The sequence below is a fragment of the Spodoptera frugiperda genome, chromosome 30 (genome assembly GCF_023101765.2).
Source record: "Spodoptera frugiperda isolate SF20-4 chromosome 30, AGI-APGP_CSIRO_Sfru_2.0, whole genome shotgun sequence".
NCBI classification, from domain to species: Eukaryota; Metazoa; Arthropoda; class Insecta; order Lepidoptera; family Noctuidae; genus Spodoptera; species Spodoptera frugiperda.
The window spans coordinates 7,468,164-7,494,682 of record NC_064241.1 but is presented as its reverse complement, the minus strand read 5'-3'; the positions used below and the strand labels follow the sequence as shown (position 1 = coordinate 7,494,682).

Sequence of the window (26,519 nt, the reverse complement as noted above, 5' to 3'; positions counted from 1 at the left end):
AGGGCTCGAAGGGGAAAACAATATGTGGCTTATCGGTTATTGTATCGTGGAAGCAGGAAGCGATAGGGCAAGCCGCTCCCACACCGCGCGGCACTCTGCCCGCCACGTCCGGGGAATATTTGCCAAATGTCGTGACTGTCGACGATCGCGATGCGCGCCGCCCGGGGTGCGCCTGCGCAGCCTGCTTGCCTCAATGGAGATACGACGATTTGTATCCAACGGTACACGTGTCGAACCGAGCTACACTACGTAAAATCCAGCATTTAATTCTCCAATCGCTGTTTAACCCCAACCCTAGTTAAGAATTCAGAGATGATGGCGTGAAATCGTGGAATTTATTGCTCTGAGCTTTTGTGTTACGTTGACATTGCAAGCTAAAGAAATATTTCTTTCTAAAGCAGTCGAGCTCTATGGATAGAATATTCATTATATAAACTATTCTTCAAGCGCTTTCATTCGAATATAAAGTAATGTCGAGCACTAGGTCACAGATTTAGGTAAATTGGCGAAGTTTTTATTGCACTTTCAGCTAACGGTCGATTCAGAAATAGGTGCAGATAACCAAACGGTGTTAAGTGGCAATACTACGAATTACTGAGATGATACTCGGAAAATGAATTAACGGATATAAAGCGAGCTTTCTAGTCTGAGAGAAGAAATTCGTTTCGATTTATAATACTGTTGGCCTACACTCGTGGACGCACGTAGTGCACGCGTTCAGAAGCAAATTAGCGCTACAATCCGCAATCGTTACTGAGCAGCGCAAGCTTGACCTGAACACGCCAACGGAAATACGTGTATCGAATGTGAGCGTCTGACGCAGTACACTATTTATGTTAATGATATCAAAAACCGTACAAGGAAATAAACACAATAGGACAGTCGTGTCTTGCTACATTAGACGCCTGAGACGTAGGCCGTTCAATTGGCCTCCCTGCTTTGTATATAATGCTCGTTTGTAGAATTCAGAAACGGAACGGCTACCAGGAAGAGGCTGTGACTTATCCACTGAACTGAGCCGCAAAGATGTACCGCGCAGCCCGCCATCTATGGCAACTTGGTGAAGGCTGATTGACTTCGTTATCGGGCTTATCTATAAATTAGTTTAAACTCGCATGGATACCTAATGAGCCGACTTTGATGATAAATATTTGTATATTAACTCTCGACTAGTAATTTTGTTGTGTCGCTTATCCATTCACTGGATAAAGGATGTATTTACATACATAACTGTCTTCGTTAGGCACAATGTTGAATCAGTCAATGTATGATAGCATCTGATTGAAGGGAGTACAGTCATGACCTCCTCAGTTTATTTTCACGTCTTGTTAGTTCGATTGTAATGGACAATATCAACGTCAAAGGTACATAAACCTACGTCTCAAATAAATAATTCTGTAAGTTTATCAAGTGTATTAAATCACACGGTGGAGGCATTCAAGACTATTTTAATTGTAACAAACTTCGATAGCAATTAACGTACTTCCAATTTCTACAAATCCCTTGAGTAATTTTAATTGCATCAACATCAACGGCATGATGCCATCGGATCGTTAATTAACTCTTAGATTGCGCTTTGCTATCCTATGCATTGAAGTATTTTCTTTCTATGTGAGGCAGTTTTGTTAAGAGTAACGAACAATGAAATAATAAAAAACTATTAACGTCTACAACTCGTGTATGTGGAGTTATTCAGTAAAATGCATCTGTTGCTTGGATACTTTCTTCGAACGCGATAATTACTATCTGCATTGTACATGTACAAATCCCGGAATTTATTATTTGTACGTAGATTGTTTGCACTAATAATATAGCAAGTGTCTGTACAATCGCGCACAGGTCGTGTCGAGGGCAAGAAGAGCTCGCGGGTCATTCATGTTTCACTCCGCCCATACACCGCTCTACTTTGTAGTTTTCTTTAAAATGTTTAATGAACTTAATAATACCAAGTGAAATTAAAGTAATCTCTAATCTATCTTAATCTTAATATGCATGGGAAATGTTAGATATATTTTATTCAATATCCTACCAAGTGCGTGTCTTTTACACCTAGAAGTAGCATCAAACTTGTTTCGATTTTCTGTTATATCCTGCTGATAAACTACCGCCATTTAAAAGTCATGAAGGCAGTCTCGATTTACGAGTTATGTTAGAAACATTAAGTTAAAACACCTTAATACATCTCCATTTAATTTCAAATATCGATTGATTACTAGGAATGATGCGCAGTTTTCTGTGTTACCGTTTGTACGTATAAAAACAAATATGGAGGAATGATAGCATTTTTTAGTGGCGATGCATTTTAATTGTCGGATAAATTACTTTAAAAAAACTGCTTCAAATTAATTTTATTAAGGGACTACGTGGGATTCAAAAGCTAGATCAATCTTTGTTAAGCCCTTATTAGAGATAATTATCCTCTTATTGCATTCCTATCAGGAACGAATACGTTTAACGAAACATGACTCGTCCATTTCTATAAACTGTGTGTAACAGGATTGTCTATCGTTCTGCAGGATGAATGTGATTTCAATAAATTCACCGCATCCTTTCTATTGTGGTTTTGAAACGCAACATAAATTCCATGTCCAAGTTCGCGACAAAAATATGAATGTTTTATTATAATAATCGTGTGAATATTTACCTGCCTGCTGCACCGGACAGGTGACTTTATTTGAATATGAAAGAGTTTTATATTCATCGAAGTTTAAAAAAAAACTTGGGAAAACAGCGACAAACTCGTTAAGATTAAGAACGTCCTATGACATTTACAGTGCTTCAGAAACATATTGGTGAAACAATATGCCTAGAGAAATTGTCTAATACTTAGTCTGGAGTCAAGTTCAAATGTAGTTCTTTGAGTATTTTGTCTGGTATTTAACTAACCTGCAAACAAACTCGTTTTCACCGAGACAGAGGTCAAGGCACATCTGCCTTGAGCCGACTGTGTGTGTCCTCTTGCCTCGCCCTTTGAGGTGGTAACCTCGCACACGGTCGAAGCACCAAGCCCTTTCACAAGGACGCACGCCAAGACACGACTTTTGTGCGTAAATCGTGAATACCGGGAATTGTGACTTCGTTAATGCACCTGTAAAAAATAAACAAAATTAATAACTGAATTTAAATTACTTTTATTATTTCAAACAAATTTTGAAAGTTATTCCTATATGTCGTTTTCTTTGAACATATTTAAAATTAAAGTGGTTAAGTTTAAATCCTGAGGTTCTATTTGTATCGGTTGAAATAAAAAGAAACATCTAACTCCTATGCAAGAAATATGAGAAAAGAGGCGCTCGTGTCATCATTAAATTCTTCATGCTCACGCACGTGTTCTGGACGAAGAGGCGTTCAACCTTAGCGAATTTGAAAATCCGCACACCGAGTCGACCGGAGCGATTTGTGCTTCCATAATTGGATCTCATCGCTTAGTTCCTTGAACTGACGGCTTGGCGGCAATTTCAGTACGGCTTAATTCAATATGACCCTTAATCGGCATCTCCTTTTCACTGCTATTATCGTGCCTATCTACCGATGTTATGAACATACACGTTCGAGATAAACCCGGCCTATTGTACTGAACATGAAGCACATAAACAACCTCTACATTTGCTTAAACATGGCAAGAATGCATTTGTTACAAGTTCGTTAGCATTTTTGTTAGTCATGGTTTTCTTTATTATAATATTAAAATCGCGGTAACTTCATTTTTTGCATATCTGTCGTGCCTTTGTGGTTAAAAAATACGCGGCACGCTGTTTTCTAGTCTGCCTTTTTAAGTTGCCTTTGACACTTTATAGTCCCTTTGCAAGCATAATCATTTTCAATGCGGTCACAATGCATGAATGATGTGCTAAATTTTACTGCAAAAACGCCATGTTAGTCATCATCATCATCATCATCATCAGCCGAGAGACGTCCACTGCTGAACAACCTCACCCTTGGTCCTCCACGTAGAACGACAAGCCGCCACCTGCATCCACTGGCTCCCCGCCACTCTGACGATGTCGTCGGTCCACCTAGTGGGAGGTCTGCCCACGCTGCGTCTTCCGGTCCGCGGTCGCCACTCAGTCACCTTCCTGGCCCAGCGGCCATCAGTCCTCCGAGCGACGTGGCCTGCCCATTGCCACTTCAGCCTGCATATTTTGAGAGCTATGTCTGTAACTCTTGTTCTTTGGCGAATTTCCATATTTCGGATTTTGTCGCGCAAAGATACTCCGAGCATAGCTCTCTCCATCGCGCGCTGGGCGACTCTGAGCCTTTCTAAAAGGCCAGCAGTTAGGGACCATGTCTCGGTACCGTACGTCATCACTGGCAACACACACTGGTTGTACATCCTGGTCTTCAGACACTGCGGGATTTTTGACGAGAAGACTTCATGCAACTTCCCAAATGCTGCCCATCCGAGTTGGATTCTTCGGGCGACCTCTTTCTCGAAGTTGGACCTACCTAGCTGGATGATCTGACCCAGGTATGTGTAGTGGTCTACAACTTCGAGTATATCGTTCCCAACGACAACCGATATAGGTGCAACATGGACATTTGACATGATTTTCGTCTTGTCCATGTTCATTTTAAGGCCCACCTGTTGGGAAACGGTATTGAGGTCGCTGAGCATGGTATTCAGCTCTTCCAGCGACTCTGCCATTACGACTATGTCATCGGCGAAACGGAGATGAGTGATGTATTCGCCATTTATGTTGATGCCGCGTCCGCTCCAGTCCAAGAGCTTAAAAACGTCCTCCAGTGCGTTCGTGAACAGTTTCGGAGATATAACGTCTCCCTGTCTCACGCCCTTCCGCAACTGGATTGGCCTCGTAGTCTCTTCCTGGAGTCGGATGCGCATGGTGGCGTTGTTATACAAACACTTCAAAACCTCGATGTATCTATAGTCGATGTGGCACCGCTGGAGAGACTGCAGCACCGCCCAGTTTCGATTGAATCGAAGGCTTTCTCATAGTCCACAAACGCCAAGCATAGTGGCAAGTTATACTCCTCGGTCTTCTGTATAACCTGCCGCAGCGTATGAATGTGGTCTATGGTACTGAAACCTTTTCGGAATCCGGCTTGTTCGGGAGGCTGGAAGTCATCAAGCCTGCGTTCGAGACGGTTCGTGATGACCCTCGAAAACAGCTTATACACATGGCTCAGAAGTGAGATAGGTCTGTAGTTCTTTAGCAGACAGTTGTCGCCTTTTTTAAGAACAGAACCACCACACTCCGTTGCCATGCTGCCGGCGTGGTTCCCTCGAGTATGACGGAATTGAATAGCTTCTGGAGGACTAAAAGTATCGGTTTTCCACCCGCTCGCAGAAGTTCCGACGTGATTCCGTCATCGCCCGGCGCCTTGTTGTTTTTAAGCTGTTTGAGAGCCATCCTAATCTCGTACAGGCTGATGTCTGGGATATCCTCAGTGTAGTGCCGCGTCAGTTTAGCTCTTGGGTCCCGAGCTGTACCGACGATGGGTTGCCGTGTTGAGGTGTATAACTGTCCGTAAAACCTCTCGAGCTCTCCGAGGATCTCGGACTTCGACGAGATGACGCTGCCATCCTCGGTCTTCAGCCTCGTCATTTGGCTTTGCCCAACAGACGAATTCTTTGCGAAGACTTTTGAGCCCTTGTTTCGCTCAATTAAGTCTCTGACTCTTGCGGCGTTATAGGCCCGCAGGTCACGTCGCATGTATTTCGAGATTCGTCTATTGAGCTTGCCGTATTCAGACATATCGTCTGAAGACTGCAGCCTCATCTCGCTACGATCCTTAAGAAGTTTTAAGGTTCCGTCGGAGAGCTTTTGGGGCCTGTTTCGGCGGGGGTCTTGAAGAAGATGTTAGTCATATTCATATTGAAATAAAAATAAACATGTACCACTAACTTTAATAAAAATAGTTTTTTGTTATAAGCAAAAATCGTGTATAATAAGGACGTCTATTCATGGTTATGAGGTCAAAGCGTTTCACTAACTCTTATTTAAATACACTCGGTCATGTTTTCATTTTCGCGGTGAGAGTATTTTTTCCCAATATGGCATGATGAGTGAGCATGGTCATGCCGTTATTGGCATTCAAATGATGTGTTCAAGCAAAAAATCGGAACGCTTCGCTTGTTTGTGAGCTCACACCTCTATGTCGGACAAACGAGAGTACACCGTGGCGCCATTACACAGCCACCTGCTATGTGTCCCGATTATACCATACGCTAGCACGCATCTATTTGTGCCGTTATTGTTACTCATATTTTTCATACACTTGGGCGCTTATTAACACATTCATGATCTTAGTAGAGGTGTTTGAATGAGGTTTATTAAAACTGTTTTTGATTTATGTTTTCGTGTTGTAGATATGTTTCTTAACTATCTCGTCAACATTTGTTAGATATAAACGATAGGCTTTGTGTTCTGTTATTAATCGTTTGAAATAGCGGTATTTAAGATTTATGGCGTAAACGATATCATGTCTTTGTAACTCGGCCATTGAAGAGGAAAGTTTATGGCAATGGAAATGTCAGACTATAGATATTTATGTGACATTTTCTTTTCATAGCATCTAGATTATAATATTCCGAGTGTTGGTCGATACACGTAATGACTTCGTATTGTCCACTAGTTTGGTACTCACCAGGTAATTGGTCGGCATCGGAACCGAAGAGAACGCAGAGACCAGTCTCGTAGTTGACAGCGCGGCAGGTATCGTTGGCCTGGCACTGCTCAAGGCAGTCGGTCAACATAAGTGTGCCGGGGATGTCGTCTAGGATGTGAGACGGCGCCGAGAACACGTATCTGTACAATGATAGTTTGATACTTTAATAACCACATGATTTATGCACACGAGTATTAAAATTAGAATAGTTAATTCATGCAGTTAATTTAATCCGGTTTGCGCAATGTTACTTGTGAAACACTTTCCTAAGACAGCTTATGAGTGAAGTTGAATCTTGATAACTTCACTTGTCGGCTAGTTACATCGACTTGATAATCTTAATTACGTATAATTATCGGTCACTCCTCCGCCTCTGCCGGGAACTTATGTTATAATAGCGCAATTAATTGACATAACAGTATTCTCTTACCCTGTGACAAGCTCAAATCCAATCATTTCGGGATCACATTCCTCCAAGGAATTGGCAGGAGCAGATGGAGCTGATGCCCCGCTAGGCGCTGAAGGTGGAACACCTCCCGAGGCAGTCTCGGGCACGGCGGCGGCGGCAGACGGTTCTTCAGCTGGCTCTTCGGAAACTGGGTCTTCGGGAGGCGGAGCGCCTGGATTCTGATAACTTTCTGGAGCAGCGACTACTGCCGGCTCCGGTGAGCCGGACTCTATGGCAAGATTATCTTGAGGTGGCGCGTCAACTGCTGACCTTAAAGTCCCTTCGAATTTCTTTGCAGCTTCGGCTGCGTACGCCACTAACACTATACTGAGTAACAACCGCATTGTGCTCTTTGTGTGGGGCCGTGGCAACATTCGTTATCTGTAACAAAAGAAAAGTGTTGGTTAAAAAACTTTTATAGCAATTTAAAGTACGTAATTGCATGGGAAGCTCTAGAATTATAGTATATAAAGTCGTTCAGCTTATGCACGCAACCATTCTTCCTAGATAGGGTAAATCGTTCAATATCTTACGGCCATATCGAGCATCGTTTGCCGTAACCATCGATGAGATGTGTTCTATTGATACGTACTTGTATACAATTTGTGGACTTAGTGCGACAACTGAACCCATGCCTCCGACCATATTGGAAACGATATGAAATATAGCCTTAACCGATAGATACATTCGATACTATCAATAAATTCCATTCAATAATACCTGTTATTTATGTCAGATAAAATAAGTTATTGTAGTTACTGTATTGTGGAACATTCGGTCGTACTTGAAGTGAGTTAGTAATTAAAGGATGTCTGTTAAAGATAATTTAATAGTGGCTATCTCGTATTAAATGTAAATGAGTTCGGCCTGAAGTGATACGCACGAGAAAATAAAAGACGAAACAATTATGTTCGCAGTCTAAGGGCATTAGCTTAATGATTGCCGTCTCATTGTAATTAACGTACAACAGCGGCGTATGTAACATAAGACACGTAGCTTCATCATAGAGTGAACCGCGTTAGACGTATCATTACACAATCATAAAGTGTAGTCATATTTTTTTGAAAAATGCATGCTTCGTATGAGTCATGGGAAAAATTTTGATGCGCTTTCACATGGCGCTGTGAAAAAAATGCTCACGGTTCAGTTTTCGATGTCACACATACTTTCAACTATTTTTACATTAGTTCCGATTTTCATGGGGAAATAAACTTTTCCTATATTTTCCCAAGAAAGCGGAATTCCCAGCAAAACGTTTTACCACGTTCCTCTATAAGTAGGCAGTTCCTTTCTTCTTACCAGGTGTTCGTGTTCATGAAATTATCTAAGTCGGTACATTATTTGCAACATCATGTAGGTAAAGAAAATGGTAGTTGTAAGTTGTGAGTACATCCATGGTGCACGCGCAATATTTGTAACGGTTATCATCTACATTCACTCAACAGACTCAACGGTATCGCCACTTATATATTTTTATTCTATTTGTGACAGCAAAATTGGAAGACACCTGCCGTCTAATAACACATTAAAAGCTCTTAGTCTTTGTCTTGCGCTACTGTATAAAACATTATACTGGCAGTTTCGAGTGTCGTAACTGCCCATGAATCCCTAGTTAAGTTATTTTCAAGGAATTATAAATCGTATTAAACAAAATTACAGACTTCTTCTAAGTGTACACAGACAAGCTGAAACTTTATGTCTTAAGTACCATAGACCACTTAAAGTAATAGAATTCTTTTAACTTTATGCTGTAAAGCGTATTCTAAATGAAATGTATATAATACCTTTGAAATAATAACGACCGCATTTATTCTGTTAGAGGTCTTTAACACGGATATCAAAGCAATTTTATACTAATAAAGCGTCTACGTGAGTATTGTGGGAACAGATACGAAACGAGTTCTTGAAATTCGTTATAAACTTATGGCAATGTACTATTTATTGTTTAAATGTATTATTATATGCTTATTTTATGATTTACTCTTAATTGGATCCACATGTTATTGAATGCAGTGATAATTTCATTTATACAGCAGTGGTGGCGCTGGTGCGAATCTGCTCATACGCGCGGTCGGATGATACCGCCTAAGGAAACCTAATTCATTTCATGCGTCGTGTCTCGTGTCGCTCACGGCCTGATAGTAATTTGATCTGCCCGTCCATTACGAAAATTAAATTACTCGCCTATAAACCGCACACTGTGTCATACTCCTATATCTATATATTTACTTTTTTGTCTAAATCTTCATACATTTAAATATGTATAAATTCGGAAATAAGCGTGAAGTTTAGAGACGAGACGTGACTTTAGAATAAATATAGTATCAGATATGACACTGTTAAAAATGATTTCGTGCTCAGTATCTAACAATTTCCTAGAATAAACATTACAACGGGGCACAAACTAGTCAAGGGTTATTTGTCATGGTCTTCACAGGCAAAGTTCAAACAGCAAAGTATTAATAAATAGGGACGGGCGTCGGCGTCAATAGCGTGAAATAACAGGAGGGCCGATCATGGTGAGCTGTGGCTGTAGGTATTTCTCAACCGCTCGGCTCCACGACTTAATCGTCAACTGGCGAGCGCGAATCTCGCGAGCGCGCGCGAGTTGGCACTTTTCGATTTTACCTACTTTTTTTGTCGTCAACTCGCGCGTCTATGTAAAATACAGTCAAATAAAAAGAGATTGAAAACAAAAACTATTAATAATTATTTATTAACGAGACGACGACGAATTATTTATGAGATTTATCGAAAATCTCCTCACATATAATTTTGTATACGAGTATGTGAGGGGAGTGTTTTCGTTGTTTCTATTTTATTTACTTAGTTTTTTACAATTTATGATTTACATACTAGATAATAAGATAATAAGCCAAATTCTCAAATCAATGTGATATTGTTGATAATTAGTAAGGGAAATACTACTAATAATTTATATTTTGTCCTGTTGATTTATAATAAACTGATTTCAAAACGATGTATATTTTGTTTTATTTTAAAAATCAAATTTCATAAAGTTTCTTATACATTTATAGTAGGTAAGTACCTAACTAAATTAAATTTGTTATAACGTTTTTGTAGCTGACTATACATTAAAACATCAAATTACATAGACGCGCGAGTTGACGACAAAAAAAGTAGGCAAAATCGAAAAGTGCCAACTCGCGCGCGCTCGCGAGATTCGCGCTCGCCAGTTGACGATTAAGTCGGCTCCACCGCTTGATCGATCCCGATTTACACAAAAGCCTTTCACAGTTCACACGTCAAATTGTATAATTCACATCTAACAATGAGGACAAGTTGATATATTAGGAAGAAATATCAAGATTTAACCAACTTTAAAGCATGCGTGCAAGATACGAACAATTTATTTATAGCATCAAGCATCCAGGTTTGCAAGATAAATGCGAAATGTCGCAGAGTTCCATTCTTCGAATGTGGGATAATAATTAATTGTAATTATTCACCAACGGGTCTTAACAACTTTGCGGACGAATAAATTTAACAAAATAGTTTCTTCTGTCATATTCATTAAGATTTGAATGTTTCATGAATGTGTTTCCACGCCCTTCCTGCCCTCACTCACCTAGAAAGTTGGCATTGCTCGCTAATAGCACAAAGCATGCGACATCATATCCTCGATCAACCAAGTAGAATGCCACTTTAAAAGATTTCAGTAAATGTTGGTCGTACATAATAAAAAGTCATTGTTGATTTTGCAACTAGATGTATGTTAAGATAAAAAATGGTATGTTTAAAGTCTAAATTACTAATTCATCATAACTTATTCCTGAAATAAATATTTGCCAATAGGTACTTACATAATATTGTTCTAAATTCTTTGGCAGAATAGTATGCAAATATGTGTCTTTTATAGCAAAACGGAGGTTCCTTACAACAACGCGTTGACCTGTATACCTCCGGAGGTCGTGAGCCAGAAGCATAGCGTAGAGCGCGACTTTCGCCAAGTAGGTCGCACCTCTTACTATGGAAAACTCGCAAACACTATTCACTCTAAATTAACGTCACGTTACTACTGCTATAAAATTCCTGATTCATCTTCAATAGATGTAGTCTTTGATTCCATTTGGTAACTTATTTCATAATTTCAGTTTTGATAAGGAAAAAGTCTAGTCAAAAACAGGTGCTCAAAAATCTTCGTCGAAAAAGTAAATCGTGACTATTTTTAAACGGATGCGTTTTAAAAATTAACGCTTATTTATAGAGAACATTTTTATATAACTTTATTTTTAACAAAAACCACAATCGGAATTATATTTTTCCGAATCAAATCACGACAATTACTGCTGTGTTAAATCTTCGACGGCTTTTTGTTAACGTTTTGTCGGAAATGTTGAAAAATGCGTTAAAACCGAATTATATGTAATTCTAGTCGGATGATTTAATGCTCTAGAAAAAGCATGTTAGGTTTTATTTTGTAATGTTATGTACTGTCGATAAATAGTGGTGGACATTGGCAGTGCGAATGTGCGGCCACGCTCAGTTCGCTTGCAGCACCGATCAGATGGGGTCAGCGTATTCAATGAGCCGGATGCCTTCAACCTGCTATTTACGTTTCACCATACCAGTACTGGTTGGCACACTATGGGTAGCGTCTTCGTTTTCTTGTACGCTTTACAAGTGATACGCCTATATAAGTAATCTGTCGCACCGATCTTTGCTATACCACGTACCAGTAACTTCTACATAAAAGGAAACTACTATTGTACTTTTTTTCATTTGTTTGCTTATAATTTAATTAATGAACCAAGTAATTGTCTGAATCTCCAGTTAATTAACACGTAGGCAGATATAATTGAAGGTTTCTCAGTATCTTGTTAATTACTTAGTATGTCTATTCATAAATACTTGTCATCTTATTTCATTTCAATCATTAATATGAACTAGAAACTTATTAAAAACTCATTTGCATATAAAGCAACGTTACTTATTATGAAAAAAACTTTTAACTTACTTGTTGTAGGTAATATGTTTATTTAACCTGAATAATTGTACCTGCAATTTGTGTGATTCATAATAAATTCTCCAATCTCATCTACATAAACACCGGGCGTTGATTCAAAGCTACTGGGTATTTAATCTGTAGAATTATATCTCAGTAGTCAATCTTATCTGCAGTCGAATGCCGCTTTAAATAGGTTTATTAGCAGATACGACGCTTTGGTCAATTGCAAGTTAATTAATTTTTATGCACACAGATAAAGCAAACTATCAGACAAATATGTACATACAAGGAGAGTGAATGTGGTCACTACTATGTTGCAAATGTATTTCGAGAGCTATGTAGTTAAAGTATGTAGAAGCATTCAGCAAATATCTCACACGAACTTGCTACATGCTTGTAAATATTGCGTTTATTACTTAAATTCGAATTTAAACTAGCATTTTACGACTATTTAATGAAACGTTATCTTTAATGTTACCATATTCGAAGCAACTTAGTCGATAATATGTTTCGCATCATTCGCGTAGCTTATCTATGTAGCGGTAATAAAAGCGGACTCCCGTTAAAGCTAATTACAGAAGCTATTTGTATATATCTTCAACGCCAGTCGCGATATAGACTGACATACTCGTCAGAATACAATGGGGAAGCTGAACGGCTTAATCCGCTTGTCTGTAAACTATTAGGCGTGTCTAAGTTCAGCCATTAGCATCGCTAAGAGAACGTTCCGCGGATTTACATTGAATGAAATTGTAATTTGTTGGGGCTCTCTCTAATGGGGTGGAGGTTTCCTTATGTGCCGCGACTGACGGTCGGGATGGTGACAAGCCGCCCTTAGAAGGCGCCAGTCTTCAGCCGGGCGTCAATGTCGCTCATTGTTCAATGCCTATATTTGAAACGAAACACGTCTGCGACACATAAATGCCCATACATGGACGCAGTTTTAACCAAACACCTAATTTTATTACACGTTATAAATGTTGAGTAGTGCTTGAATAAAAACAATGTTTTCTGGTTACCAACATAATACTACTAGGAAACTACATATTTCCAAGCTTACACGTAACGTTTCATTATAAAATTCTAACAATATAGACACCGACAATATAAACCTGTCTATGAGTATTTGTAACTATGAATTAGTTTCTCTGGTATAATATGCGTGAAATGAATTACCCTCTAGTGGCAGCAGAGAAGGAGCAGAGAGCATTCTATTCTATTTATAAAAAATAATGAAGTCCCTCCATTTGTAATAATGTTAACGACAAACTAGCTATCATTTACAATGAACTTTTACTCCTTTAGGCACTGTATAGGCTCTAATGATTACACGTGCTTGACAGGCAAATGAATAACTAGCAGATAATCAGACTCACGGTTGCAAAATTTATTAACTCGCCGAAGACAGCAATGAACATTTTTTATTGTACTTCTACTGTATATTTATGAACACAATGCTGAAATAAACTGTCTGGCGCCATTTATTTGTTCATTCGATCGTTTTGCCTTCCGAACAGCTTGGTACAAATAGTACAGTCACATCCAATATTAGACCGATGTTAAAAGGTGTATAATATTTCTCAGAAATTAAATATATAGTCTTGCGGTGTTAGTGTCATTATAAAATCAGGTTATTCAACGTCATGTCATCATTTGAATAACGTTACCGCTGAAGATCCGCGTAACTTGGCATGGCTGACGGCGCAACACACATAATTGGCCTATTACTTACTGAGGAACGTCCGAGTGGGCTGAACAATTCTCATTATAATAATTAAACATTAGAAACCATTACCACGCAAGGTAAACGTGTTTATGAGCGAGCAAGGGTTCTGCAGTGCAAATATGTGTGAGATGTCCTAGCTGAAGAGGTTAGTGGGTTGATGGTCCGCGCCGGCTGCGGGTTGCTGCGGCGCGATTTACATTAATGAGGGAATCTCGATTTCTCTGATCCCGATCAGTACCTCGTACAACACAACCTGCTACCGCCGCATACGTGACTGCTGTTATCTTACAATAATGTTTATTCTAAAATTGTTCAATTAAGTCACTAGAAACCAACAAGCGTGTTTCTAATTCGTCTTACTGTCGCAAATCGAAAGCTTGTTGTGGTTTTCAAGACTCGAAAGCTCGTTTGCATATCTTTAATCAACTTGTAAAATGTTTGTCTTTACGTTTGTCTATTTACTTTACATTTAAAATTATAATTAAATTGCCACGTTAGGTTGAGTTGAGTGCATTTTTAACATACATATTATGTTAGTAATTAAACTAATCATAGTAAACCACTAGTGTATTTAAGGTATTCGACCGAAGAACACTCGTTGAAAGTATTTGAAATATTGGACCACTTTCCATGATGTAGCTCAGGGCTTCACATTCCAGTGGGCAGGTGGAAATTGCATCGTTTTATTATTCGTTACAACTCGTGGTCTTACAACGATTGTATGGGCTATTTAAATAAATAGATACAATTACTCGTAATAAATTTTCATCGAAAATAATCCCTTTACAAGCTGTGGTGCCAGCATCAGCAGTCGTCGATATTTTTGTGGTTGTAATACTATTATCAGTAATGAGTAATTCCCTGATAATGATACGTCATAAGAGCTATCCAATTTCTGACAGCATAAACGCTTTAGTGGTAAAATTATAAATAACAAAAACCTGTACTCGCTTTTACACTGCACCGAGAGTTCAATAGTAGCTTTACACAATGGCAAGAACGTGCAATCTGTAGGGCAATATATCAAGCTCACGCGAATCAAAAGTATAATACGTGTAATTTAAACACATCATGCGCTTACCTTCATGATTTTCTAACAAATTTTTGTTTGAAAAAATCATTGAATCGTGTTCGGAATGACTACTAATGATCAGTACTGTGTAAAACGTGCGATCTTAAATTACAAACGTATAATCCTGCCTAGTTTTCTCCGCGATTAATCATGCTAACCCAATGAGGGACTAGAATCTAAATCCTATAATTTTGTAGCATTGTTCACGGCAGCATGGACTCGAAGCAATCGGAAGTAGGTTTACAGTACACTCGTTACATCCGTGTCTTCTTTGCCTGCCTTCGTACTTAGTAATGTAAACAGTGGGAATAATATAATTAACATACATATTGTAGTATATTTCAAGTTGCGTGTTGTGGCCTGATGACCTTGCGCACGATGCTATTAGATGAGAGTGTACTGCGGTCACCTGTTGCATTATCGGCTGCGACATCGCAATTTGTTTCTATTTCTGCTCACATCATCCTTTGTGGTATCGCGTGCAATTACATCTTCCCTTTGATTACTTTCGAGGTGGTTTCACTCTTTTTTCTTGTAATTTATTTTTATAACTTAATGGCACAATTTTGCTTACGACGTCACATGCCAAAGCGTATCCTCGACCAGGTTTTACTGTGAAATGTTTCGCGGTTTCTTTAATTCTGTTTAATTGTACATGTGAATAGTAAAATTAATAGGAACGTATCATACTGTCTATGAATCAATTGTACAGAAAATGATTACTATCGTACATTTATCATAAGTAAACAATAAATTGTACGGAGTAACTTAATCCTATTGATATAGAGCTAGTTCAGACCATAGCGAAAGTAAAGTTGTTGCTTGCTTGTGAGAACAATTTAACTGTATTGACTCTTGATTTCCCCTATAAAGTTTATTCCGGATATTGTCACAAATGTACTGTTACAAATAAAGTAAGTCGCCCATTCAACGTTCAACTCCTGGTCGACTTCGGTTCAACTCGAACGCTCTCGATTTCTCACACAGAATTTGTATTACAAAATTAACACATTTACTACGCTTCATGTATGGGAAATACAAAATTATCTAAGCACTGACATCGGGAAACCAAAAAACGAAAGAGAAACATTTTACTTATTAAATCGGAATATTGGATATTATCGAGGAGATTACGAGTAGCAATAAACGCGATGACAACTTGAATGAAGCGGTGTGGGTTCGTAGCGGGAGCATTGAGTGGGCGGTATCCTTCAGTTTACATGAACTGCTGCACCATGCATTCAATTTATTTAAACTCGGTATACGACGATTCATCTGTATGATAGCATCGATTTGAGCCATTAAAACTAACTTTATAGTCTGTGTAGCCAGGAGGTGGTCAGTAAATTTTGTCTAATACAGGTTTCTGCCCTGTCACATCCATGTAGGGCTGCGGCCGTATTCGCACCTGTTCCTGAGCACCCACTCGACCGGTTTGATCCTTTCCTCTACATTTAACATTTCAACTTACTGCCATATTCTTTCTATGATTGTACAGCTGTCTTCATCCCACATCTATGACATTAAGCCATTTTTTCTCAATATTATACCGTTTAATCAAGACCAGTGAAAGTACCAACTTCTAAAAATACTACATAATCTCTCGAATAAGTTGCGCTCTATTTCTCTTAGGTTGAGATCGTTTTATTGAATTACTATAGGTTCGCAAAAAATGATTTTCTTTATTTATTTATTTTATAAACATTGAAGAAATGAATTTTGGTTGATATCTTTCTCCACTGTTAGTTTTTGCTAGTGTTTTCAATACTGACGGTGATTCAAATTGTGCTTGAGATGAAATAAAGCAATAAATGTTCGTAATAGAAGAGAGTTGCAGGGCGCGGTGCGGCGCCGCGGGCTGCTTGGCGGCGAAGTTCTCTAGCGCACACATTGCGCCTGCGCATATCGTCGGCCCCTTTTATTTTCATCTGATATGCATTTGTAAATACATTTCACACAAATCTTTCAAGAAATGAATCATTAATCCCGTTGTCCATAACATACGTCTCGTTGATTTAATAATGTGCAACATTAAAGCTCGGGCTGGCACGTCAATAGTGACCTGTTTCCAGAACTCGTATGTGACGTACAAGTGCGGACTAAACGATAAGTATTTCAAGCGGCGTTGTAAAGCATCACACTCGTGAGCCGATCGAGCATTTATTGCCTCTAATGGTTTTATATGGCCTATCTCGTAAAATCACAGAACAGATGTCATTCTGCATCTTATTACCTTGTACCGAAAGGATTGATTGCCACACCACGGCTGAGAAATAACTATTTGTAGCATTGTATTGCAATAAATTTATTACTCTTGAACCAACATAAAGTATGATTTTATCAAGTGTTTTGTTTACAACACTATGTTTAGGCGTAAAATATCATTTAATTAATTAGTGTCATAGAGAGATTACACAAATTTTAACAGATATTATATTTGTCGAATTCCTATTACGCAAATGATACGGTCCGCTCGGCGGGCGTCATTGCGGCTTCGGTCGTGCGGTAACGGCATCATCAATCATCTGTAATTTGATTTCTATGCTCAATTATTGCATTCGCGGAGGTCGAGGCGGCCGCATACTCCTCTTCCACGTACCCGTGCACTTCGTTCCCGAGATAGGTACTGCGGAATTACACCAATATCAGTAGCAAAGCTCCGTAAACATAAAATCTATTCAGGACGTAATGAAGTAAAAACGACAGTAACAATATCAAATAATTCCAATACCATAGAGGTATCAATCATGGCGACTGATGAGAAATGAGATTGCATTCATAAATCTGATAGAAAAATTTAGTTCGTCCATTGTCGTCGAATAACAATTCACTTTTTGTACATACAATCTCCTTTTTTATTAATTAACCTTATTTTGCGGCTGAACTACTTGAGTTTTGAAGTCGCAACAAGCAAAAAGCTACTGTCGTGTCTCGAGTACAACACAATGGAGTGCCGTGACGCAGGCGCTAGACATGATAATCACAAGTAGCGCATGACAAGAGTGGCGCACGCGCGTCGGTCACGACGTCTCCACTGCGTCTCCGCCCCGGGTGACACTACGCCTGTACGCGAGTCTGCCGAGACTTACCGATACACACGCGGCGACCTTTCAGATAAACATCTTTATATCCACTCGCCAAACTAGGTAATATCACTTGTTTATGCCGCCATCTATCATGACGCCGTGACAGACGATGACGGGTGCACTGCTTACAACCGGCATCGAGTACACGTCCTCTTACTTAACAACATAGTAGGACAGCGCTAACGACATACTCATTGGCTCTGTTAAGTGGAACAATCATGCTTATTGCTGTTTTATAGGAGGGCGTTGGAGTGAATGGGAGACACATTACTCAGTGAACCTAATGTACTTGGTCTGTTTATTTATACTGAGGTGATATTTTATTTTCAGTTTTCCTGTTATGATGTTTGTATCCGTACAATACGCGTTTGAAGTTAACTGTCCAGAAAAGTGGTGCAATGTAACGGTAGGCAGTGCTCTGGGTTGCGCACGAGCACACGCCGTGTCCGCGCCTGCGCCTGCGTCGACCCTTTCACTCCTCATTATTCTCAGAATTCGTCAATACGCAGAAAATCTAATTCGTCACTATAAGCAAAAAACATAATGCCATTTGTACAAAACGAATCTTTCAAATGCCAGTCTAGGAGAGTACATTTTCATCGTTTAAGTGCAAGAGAATATAAAAATGTTATAACAGCTTTAAGGTTTTCCACATTTCAATGTAAATTACTTGGTAAATGCTAATTAGTAAACGGATATTGCTAAGTTTTAAAGAGCGTTACAAGACAATGGAATATAAACCACATACCTAAGTGTAGGCACCGTTGTTTCGTTTAGTTAACAAAGTTTTTTTCCATAAAAGTCAAGAAAATCTCTACACATTTATCAACTCAAATAGTAGTAAATTTCAAAACACTGGTTCATTAATTTCTAGACGGATCATGATGTACAGTTGCGTTCTCCGTCAGAGCCGACTGTTACCAGTAATGAGAATTCATAGAGTATGCGTAAGACCGACCGAGACTGTACCATATTGTGTGCATATTAGGACTGCAATAATGATGGAAAGATCGATTTCATATTATCCGCATACGGCAGCTTGCGACCCGGTCTCGTAAATACAATCTAGTATCGCGTCAGTGATACATCCTTCGATACCAGATGAAATATGAATCCGTAAACCCTCAAGAGTTATGATGTATGATAATGAGGTATAGAAACGAATTGGATGCAAATTGGTATCCAAGTAATAGCCAAGGTGCAGTTAATCTTTGTATAGTAAGTACTGGTACTATTGCTTCGGATATGCATATTAGCCTAACTTATCAATCTTACTTAACATGTTATTGACCGGAGTATTTTATTGATGATCCCTGTCTCAGTAATGCATTAATGTTATTAGACATTGGTGATGTTGTCTTTTCGACTATTGCGGGTTGACCACAAGGAAATCACACAGCGGACTGTAATGACAGCAACACGTACGTGATAGATTCGATTTACAGGTTCACTTCAATCTGCACGGCAGTAGGTGCGCGCGGAAAATTGCTTTGTGGCTTTACGGGTGTCCGCAGGATCGAATTTGCGATATTGATTGCATACATATAAAACATCAAATAGTGGCAACAAATCTCGTTTTCACTTATTGGACTCGTTTGTAAGATAATGATTGTTAACTCTACAATACATCCAGAGCGATTGAATGGTATTAGGCGGGTGCTCACAATTTCTACGATAGATAGACTATTGTGTTTGTGGTATGCAATTTGTCATAAAACTTCTAAGATTCATGACGCTGTAGATTATAGATTTTTGCTTAAGTTTTATGTCACTTGTGACGTTTACCATCTTGGCAACTTCTGCTATTCCATCAGGAAGCAAACAACGATTAGGTCCCATTGTGAAATTCATAATAGATAAATAATGTATCTTTTGATCTATAAGTAGAAGCAGAAACAGTTAGGAATCAGCAATAGTTACATTACAAATAAGCAACTTAGTGATTAATGATAGTCGCCATAAGATTATGCATTGAATTCTCTTTCGGTTGTTTTCAATTCTCTCTGATCATTACACAATAATGTTTCAGTTCGATTAAGGTGCATTTATCACTTATATTTCGCTGTCGTATTCAATTTAAACGCTATGGAGATGACCGTTAGTCGGGTGTCCGCGACTGGAATTAGGAAGTAGACATAATATATGTAGATGAAATCTGTGCATTCCCTTCCCTCTGCTTGCGTCGAGGAACGCAGTGACGAAATTATGTAAGACATCGGTAGTTACTAATTGGTAAGTGGATGCCACCTGTACTCTGTCCGTACCGGTCCAAGACTAACGGGCCTTTATAAAACTCGTTACCGAACAAAATCATAGAGCTGGCAATAACGTTTTAAAAACGTAATTATCGAATGAGCATCATAAATCAGTAGCCTGTCGTAAATAAATGAGTACGTTGTATACAAAGTGATTTAAATTAAGGCGATGATAACTCCATTACGGAATTTCTCAAAGTTGTTTTGTGCTTCTAAAACTAATGAGCCATCATAATAGAATTCTGCCTGCTATTAAAATATTACGAAGGCGGCGTCTACATACCATTCCTAATAAGCGATGTATTATTGATGTTCTTAAACCTGTCTTACATGCCTGTGCCTAATAGGTCTATTTTAAAGGTCATTTCACGGGATTTCTCCGAAAACTAAGTGAACTATAAGGTGTTGTATGTACAATACCAACAATCGAGTTATTTAATATATTGAGATGGGCTGAAAAAGCGCTATTACGTTAATAAAAATATGTCAACAAGTACTAGGTAGACGCGAATAATGAGTTTCGTTAGAAGCAGCTAATAAATTGTCTCGTCGTAAGTTATAAGTATTATATATTTTATTTTGTAACTGGTGCGTTTAAAATCTGTTTACATGCGCTCGGTAATGAATGCGAACTTTTTGCCGCACGTAAGGAGGTACGGGTAGGTATTGAGTTCGTGTTTGTGGTGGCATATTTATTACTAGCCTTGCGCGTTTTATGCTTTCTTAGCTCCATGCGTCTATCTCTTCTATTTTTCTTTTCATTCCTTTTATTTAATTTAAATTTTATTGGCTGCTACATCTACTTTGCTTGGCTTGTTTATGTTCCTGGTTGTAAAGCCTGCCTGCTTAAATAAGGATACTATTTTGTTGTAGTACACACCCTCTTTCATCTCAATTGAATAATTTACTATCGTAGAACGGGTAATGAAGTTTGTAATTGTAGTAAAGTTTGGGCACGTTGAGCAGGCGGGTCGGCATTTGTTACGAGGCGCTATTCTGAGCCGGGCGGGTGTGCCAGCGCCGGCGGCGACCACGACGTTGCCTCCGCCTACCGCGCACGTTGCCATTGTTACTCCTTGCGGCTCCATCGCACCCGCACACGATACACCATGCACCACCAATTAAAACTTACTTTACGAGCCCACTCTAACTCTTCTAATGAAATTATTTTATACCACATAAATCCCATTGCAGTACAGTACACGACCGTGCTTTATGATAGTAAGAACATTGTTCCGACTTGCATTCGTAATACAATTACATCCAGGAAATCACGATATTAACTGCACGTTATTTTCAACTGTTTGCATTGATTTTCTTAACAGTATCCATGGTTTCATAACATTAGTTTCTATTGTGGTACTGCCCTAAGATGTTCGTACAAGAAGCATCACATTGTGATTGTCTCCGGCGAGCGCCCGTTATGGCTGGGCGCCGTCAACGGTCATACGTTTTGCACGCACCATGCAAATGTCCAGCCGCGAACTGCGCGCTATCTACGTCACATTAAGCTAATATGTAATTGATTGGTTCCCGGTGCACGGGAGCGGCGACACACTCCTGTCCCACTGATGGCGGATGCAAAAACACTAATGTTATAACGGTGAACCGTCTCTTCCGGCAAGCAATATGCACCTAGGTGCTTATCTACTATTTTAACTCTTTACAAATTGAACGACTGCTTTCAATCGGAGAGACGGCCGGTCATGTGGCCTAAATTCATTCACTGCAATGTCGATACTCAACGCACACAACTGCTATGTGCACGATATTAATCAACTTAAGATTTGTGACCTCCATTAAAGATAAAAACATCGGAATGAGAACATTCAGACGAGTTAAAAGTGTTAAAAGTGAACATTTAAAGTAGGACGAGATCAACAGATAATTATCGTATGCACTCGAGAAAAAAGCCGTTATATCGTCGCTGATCATACAAGTGGAAACATTAACATTCAAATTAAAAGCCTATCAATTATGTTTATATGCGTTGTTTATATTATAGACTGTCAATCACTTCACTCGAGTGTTTAATTAATATGCCACCTACTAATAGCGGTCACGCCTCTGACAAAAACGAATTTGTGCCGCCTAAAAACAATTAACTGACCACCTAAATTTTAAAATACTTTTTGTTTTAGTTGAATGATTAATGTAACTAATACATAGCAATCAACGACGGCTTGTATAGCTAAACACATGATTCATCTGATTAGGAGTAACGGTACGCATTGTGTTATAATGGTCTTTTACTTGGTTTTGTTTGCGCCCATTATTTTTGATGCTCTACAATTTAAACGGCGGAAGAGTTCCGTTGCACGTGGGAGACTCTCATTGAGGATAACCATTGTTTCAAAATTCTTTATCACAGGAAATTATCTTTTGGTAAACAACCTGTCTATTTTGATATTTGACTAAAGTTTGTTATAGAACAAATACTGTAATAGCGGGATCATAACACAGACTGATAAATCTTCACATCATTCATTATTATCATTTATATTATTAAAATGTCAAAAGGGTCAATTCACTTATTGGCGTCTCATCGTAGTTATTTTGCCTACCGTTATCAGCAATCGATCGAACGTTTACAAGCTTCTCTTAAGCACATAATTCCGTCATCCATCGTGATGTCCATTATGGTACCCAATGAAGTAGGTAAATGATTTCTGTCGACAATATTGAATTCACCGCTTGCAGCACCGATCAGATGGGGTCAGCGTATTCAATGAGCCGGATGCCTTCAACCTGCTATTTACGTTTCACCATACCAGTACTGGTTGGCACACTATGGGTAGCGTCTTCGTTTTCTTGTACGCTTTACAAGTGATACGCCTATATAAGTAATCTGTCGCACCGATCTTTGCTATACCACGTACCAGTAACTTCTACATAAAAGGAAACTACTATTGTACTTTTTTTCATTTGTTTGCTTATAATTTAATTAATGAACCAAGTAATTGTGTCTGAATCTCCAGTTAATTAACACGTAGGCAGATATAATTGAAGGTTTCTCAGTATCTTGTTAATTACTCAGTATGTCTATTCATAAATACTTGTCATCTTATTTCATTTCAATCATTAATATGAACAATACTAGAAACTTATTTAAACTCATTTACATATAAAGCAAGGTAACTTATTATGAAAAACCTTTTAACATATATTTACTTGTTCTAGGTAATATGTTTATTTAACCTGAATAATTGTAGCTGCAATTTGTGTGATTCATAAATTCTCCAATCTCATCTACATAAACACCGGGCGTTGATTCAAAGCTACTGGGTATTTAATCTGTAGAATTATATCTCAGTAGTCAATCTTATCTGCAGTCGAATGCCGCTTTAAATAGGTTTATTAGCAGATACGACGCTTTGGTCAATTGCAAGTTAATTAATTTTTATGCACACAGATAAAGCAAACTATCAGACAAATATGTACATACAAGGAGAGTGAATGTGGTCACTACTATGTTTTATTCAGCAAATATCTCACACGAACTTGCTACATGCTTGTAAATATTACTTTTATTACTTAAATTCGAATTTAAACTAGCCTTTTACGACTATTTAATGAAACGTTATCTTTAATGTTACCATATTCGAAGCAACTTAGTCGATAATATGTTTCGCATCATTCGCGTAGCTTATCTATGTAGCGGTAATAAAAGCGGACTCCCGTTAAAGCTAATTACAGAAGCTATTTGTATATATCTTCAACGCCAGTCGCAATATAGACTGACATACTCGTCAGAATACAATGGGGAAGCTGAACGGCTTAATCCGCTTGTCTGTAAACTATTAGGCGTGTCTAAGTTCAGCCATTAGCATCGCTAAGAGAACGTTCCGCGGATTTACATTGAATGAAATTGTAATTTGTTGGGGCTCTCTCTAATGGGGTGGAGGTTTCCTTATGTGCCGCGACTGACGGTCGGGATGGTGACAAGCCGCCCTTAGAAGGCGCCAGTCTTCAGCCGGGCGTCAATGTCGCTCATTGTTCAATGCCTATATTTGAAACGAAACACGTCTGCGACACATAAATGCCCATACATGGACGCAGTTTTAACCAAACACCTAATTTTATTACACGTTATAAATGTTGAGTAGTGCTTGAATAAAACCAATGTTTTCTGGTTACCAACATAATATAACTAAGAAACTACATATTTCACAAGCTTACACGTAACGTTTCATTTTAAAATTCTAACAATATAGACGCCGACAATATAAAAATGTCTATGAGCATTTGTAACTATGAATTAGTTTCTCTGGTATAATATGCGTGAAATGAATTACCTTCTAGTTGCGGCAGAGAAGGAGCAGAGAGCATTCTATTCTATTTATAAAAAATAATGAAGTCCCTCCATTTGTAATAATGTTAACGACAAACTAGGTATCATTTACAATGAACTTTTACTCCTTTAGGCACTGCATAGGCTCTAATGATTACACGTGCTTGACAGGCAAATGAATAACTAGCAGATAATCAGACTCACGGTTGCAAAATTTATTAACTCGCCGAAGACAGCAATGAACATTTTTTATTGTACTTCTACTGTATATTTATGAACACAATGCTGAAATAAACTGTCTGGCGCCATTTATTTGTTCATTCGATCGTTTTGCCTTCCGAACAGCTTGGTACAAATAGTACAGTCACAGCCAATATTAGACCGATGTTAAAAGGTGTATAATATTTCTCAGAACTGAAATATATAGTGTTGCGGTGTTAGTGTCATTATAAAATCAGGTTATTCAACGTCATGTCATCATTTGAATAACGTTACCGCTGAAGATCCGCGTAACTTGGCATGGCTGACGGCGCAACACACATAATTGGCCTATTACTTACTGAGGAACGTCCGAGTGGGCTGAACAATTCTCATTATAATAATTAAACATTAGAAACCATTACCACGCAAGGTAAACGTGTTTATGAGCGAGCAAGGGTTCTGCAGTGCAAATATGTGTGAGATGTCCTAGCTGAAGAGGTTAGTGGGTTGATGGTCCGCGCCGGCTGCGGGTTGCTGCGGCGCGATTTACATTAATGAGGGAATCTCGATTTCTCTGATCCCGATCAGTACCTCGTACAACACAACCTGCTACCGCCGCATACGTGACTGCTGTTATCTTACAATAATGTTTATTCTAAAATTGTTCAATTAAGTCACTAGAAACCAACAAGCGTGTTTCTAATTCGTCTTACTGTCGCAAATCGAAAGCTTGTTGTGGTTTTCAAGACTCGAAAGCTCGTTTGCATATCTCTAATCAACTTGTAAAATGTTTGTCTTTACGTTTGTTTATTTACTTTACATTTAAAATTATAATTCAATTGCCACGTTAGGTTGAGTTTAGTGCATTTTTAACATACGTATTAGCGCTATTATTAGGTTAGTAATTAAACTAATCATAGTAAACCACTAGTGAATTTAAGGTATTCGACCGAAGCACACTCGTTGAAAGTATTTGAAATATTGGACCACTTTCCATGATGTAGCTCAGGGCTTCACATTCCAGTGGGCAGGTGGAAATTGCATCGTTTTATTATTCGTTACAACTCGTGGTCTTACAACGATTGTATGGGCTATTTAAATAAATAGATACAATTACTCGTAATAAATTTTCATCGAAAATAATCCCTTTACAAGCTGTGGTGCCAGCATCAACAGTCGTCGATATTTTTGTGGTTGTAATACTATTATCAGTAATGAGTAATTCCCTGATAATGATACGTCATAAGAGCTATCCAATTTCTGACAGCATAAACGCTTTAGTGGTAAAATTATAAATAACAAAAACCTGTACTCGCTTTTACACTGCACCGAGAGTTCAATAGTAGCTTTACACAATGGCAAGAACGTGCAATCTGTAGGGCAATATATCAAGCTCACGCGAATCAAAAGTATAATACGTGTAATTTAAACACATCATGCGCTTACCTTCATGATTTTCTAACAAATTTTTGTTTGAAAAAATCATTGAATCGTGTTCGGAATGACTACTAATGATCAGTACTGTGTAAAACGTGCGATCTTAAATTACAAACGTATAATCCTGCCTAGTTTTCTCCGCGATTAATCATGCTAACCCAATGAGGGACTAGAATCTAAATCCTATAATTTTGTAGCATTGTTCACGGCAGCATGGACTCGAAGCAATCGGAAGTAGGTTTACAGTACACTCGTTACATCCGTGTCTTCTTTGCCAGCCTTCGTACTTAGTAATGTAAACAGTGAGAATAATATAATTAACATACATATTGTAGTATATTTCAAGCTGCGTGTTGTGGCCTGATGACCTTGCGCACGATGCTATTAGATGAGAGTGTACTGCG

General features: G+C 38.6%; 2 protein-coding genes across 4 annotated transcripts in view; one reads left to right on the top strand and one right to left on the bottom strand.

Moving 5' to 3' along the window:
* LOC118270050 (autophagy-related protein 16-1) overlaps positions 1-26,519 on the top strand; it is a 172,904-nt gene that overhangs the window by 20,322 nt on the left and 126,063 nt on the right. The gene's annotated exons all lie outside the window — the stretch shown is intronic.
* Positions 1-26,519, bottom strand: part of LOC118270049 (uncharacterized) — a 63,996-nt gene that overhangs the window by 4,869 nt on the left and 32,608 nt on the right. For both annotated transcript variants that reach the window (XM_035585496.2, XM_050707110.1), the window contains 3 exons: positions 7,061-7,459; positions 6,610-6,770; positions 2,887-3,088 (listed from right to left, as the gene is read on the bottom strand). In XM_035585496.2, the coding sequence (XP_035441389.1) occupies positions 2,887-3,088; positions 6,610-6,770; positions 7,061-7,452 (755 nt within the window). In that variant the 5' untranslated portion in view covers positions 7,453-7,459. The remainder of the gene's footprint in view (positions 1-2,886; positions 3,089-6,609; positions 6,771-7,060; positions 7,460-26,519) is intronic.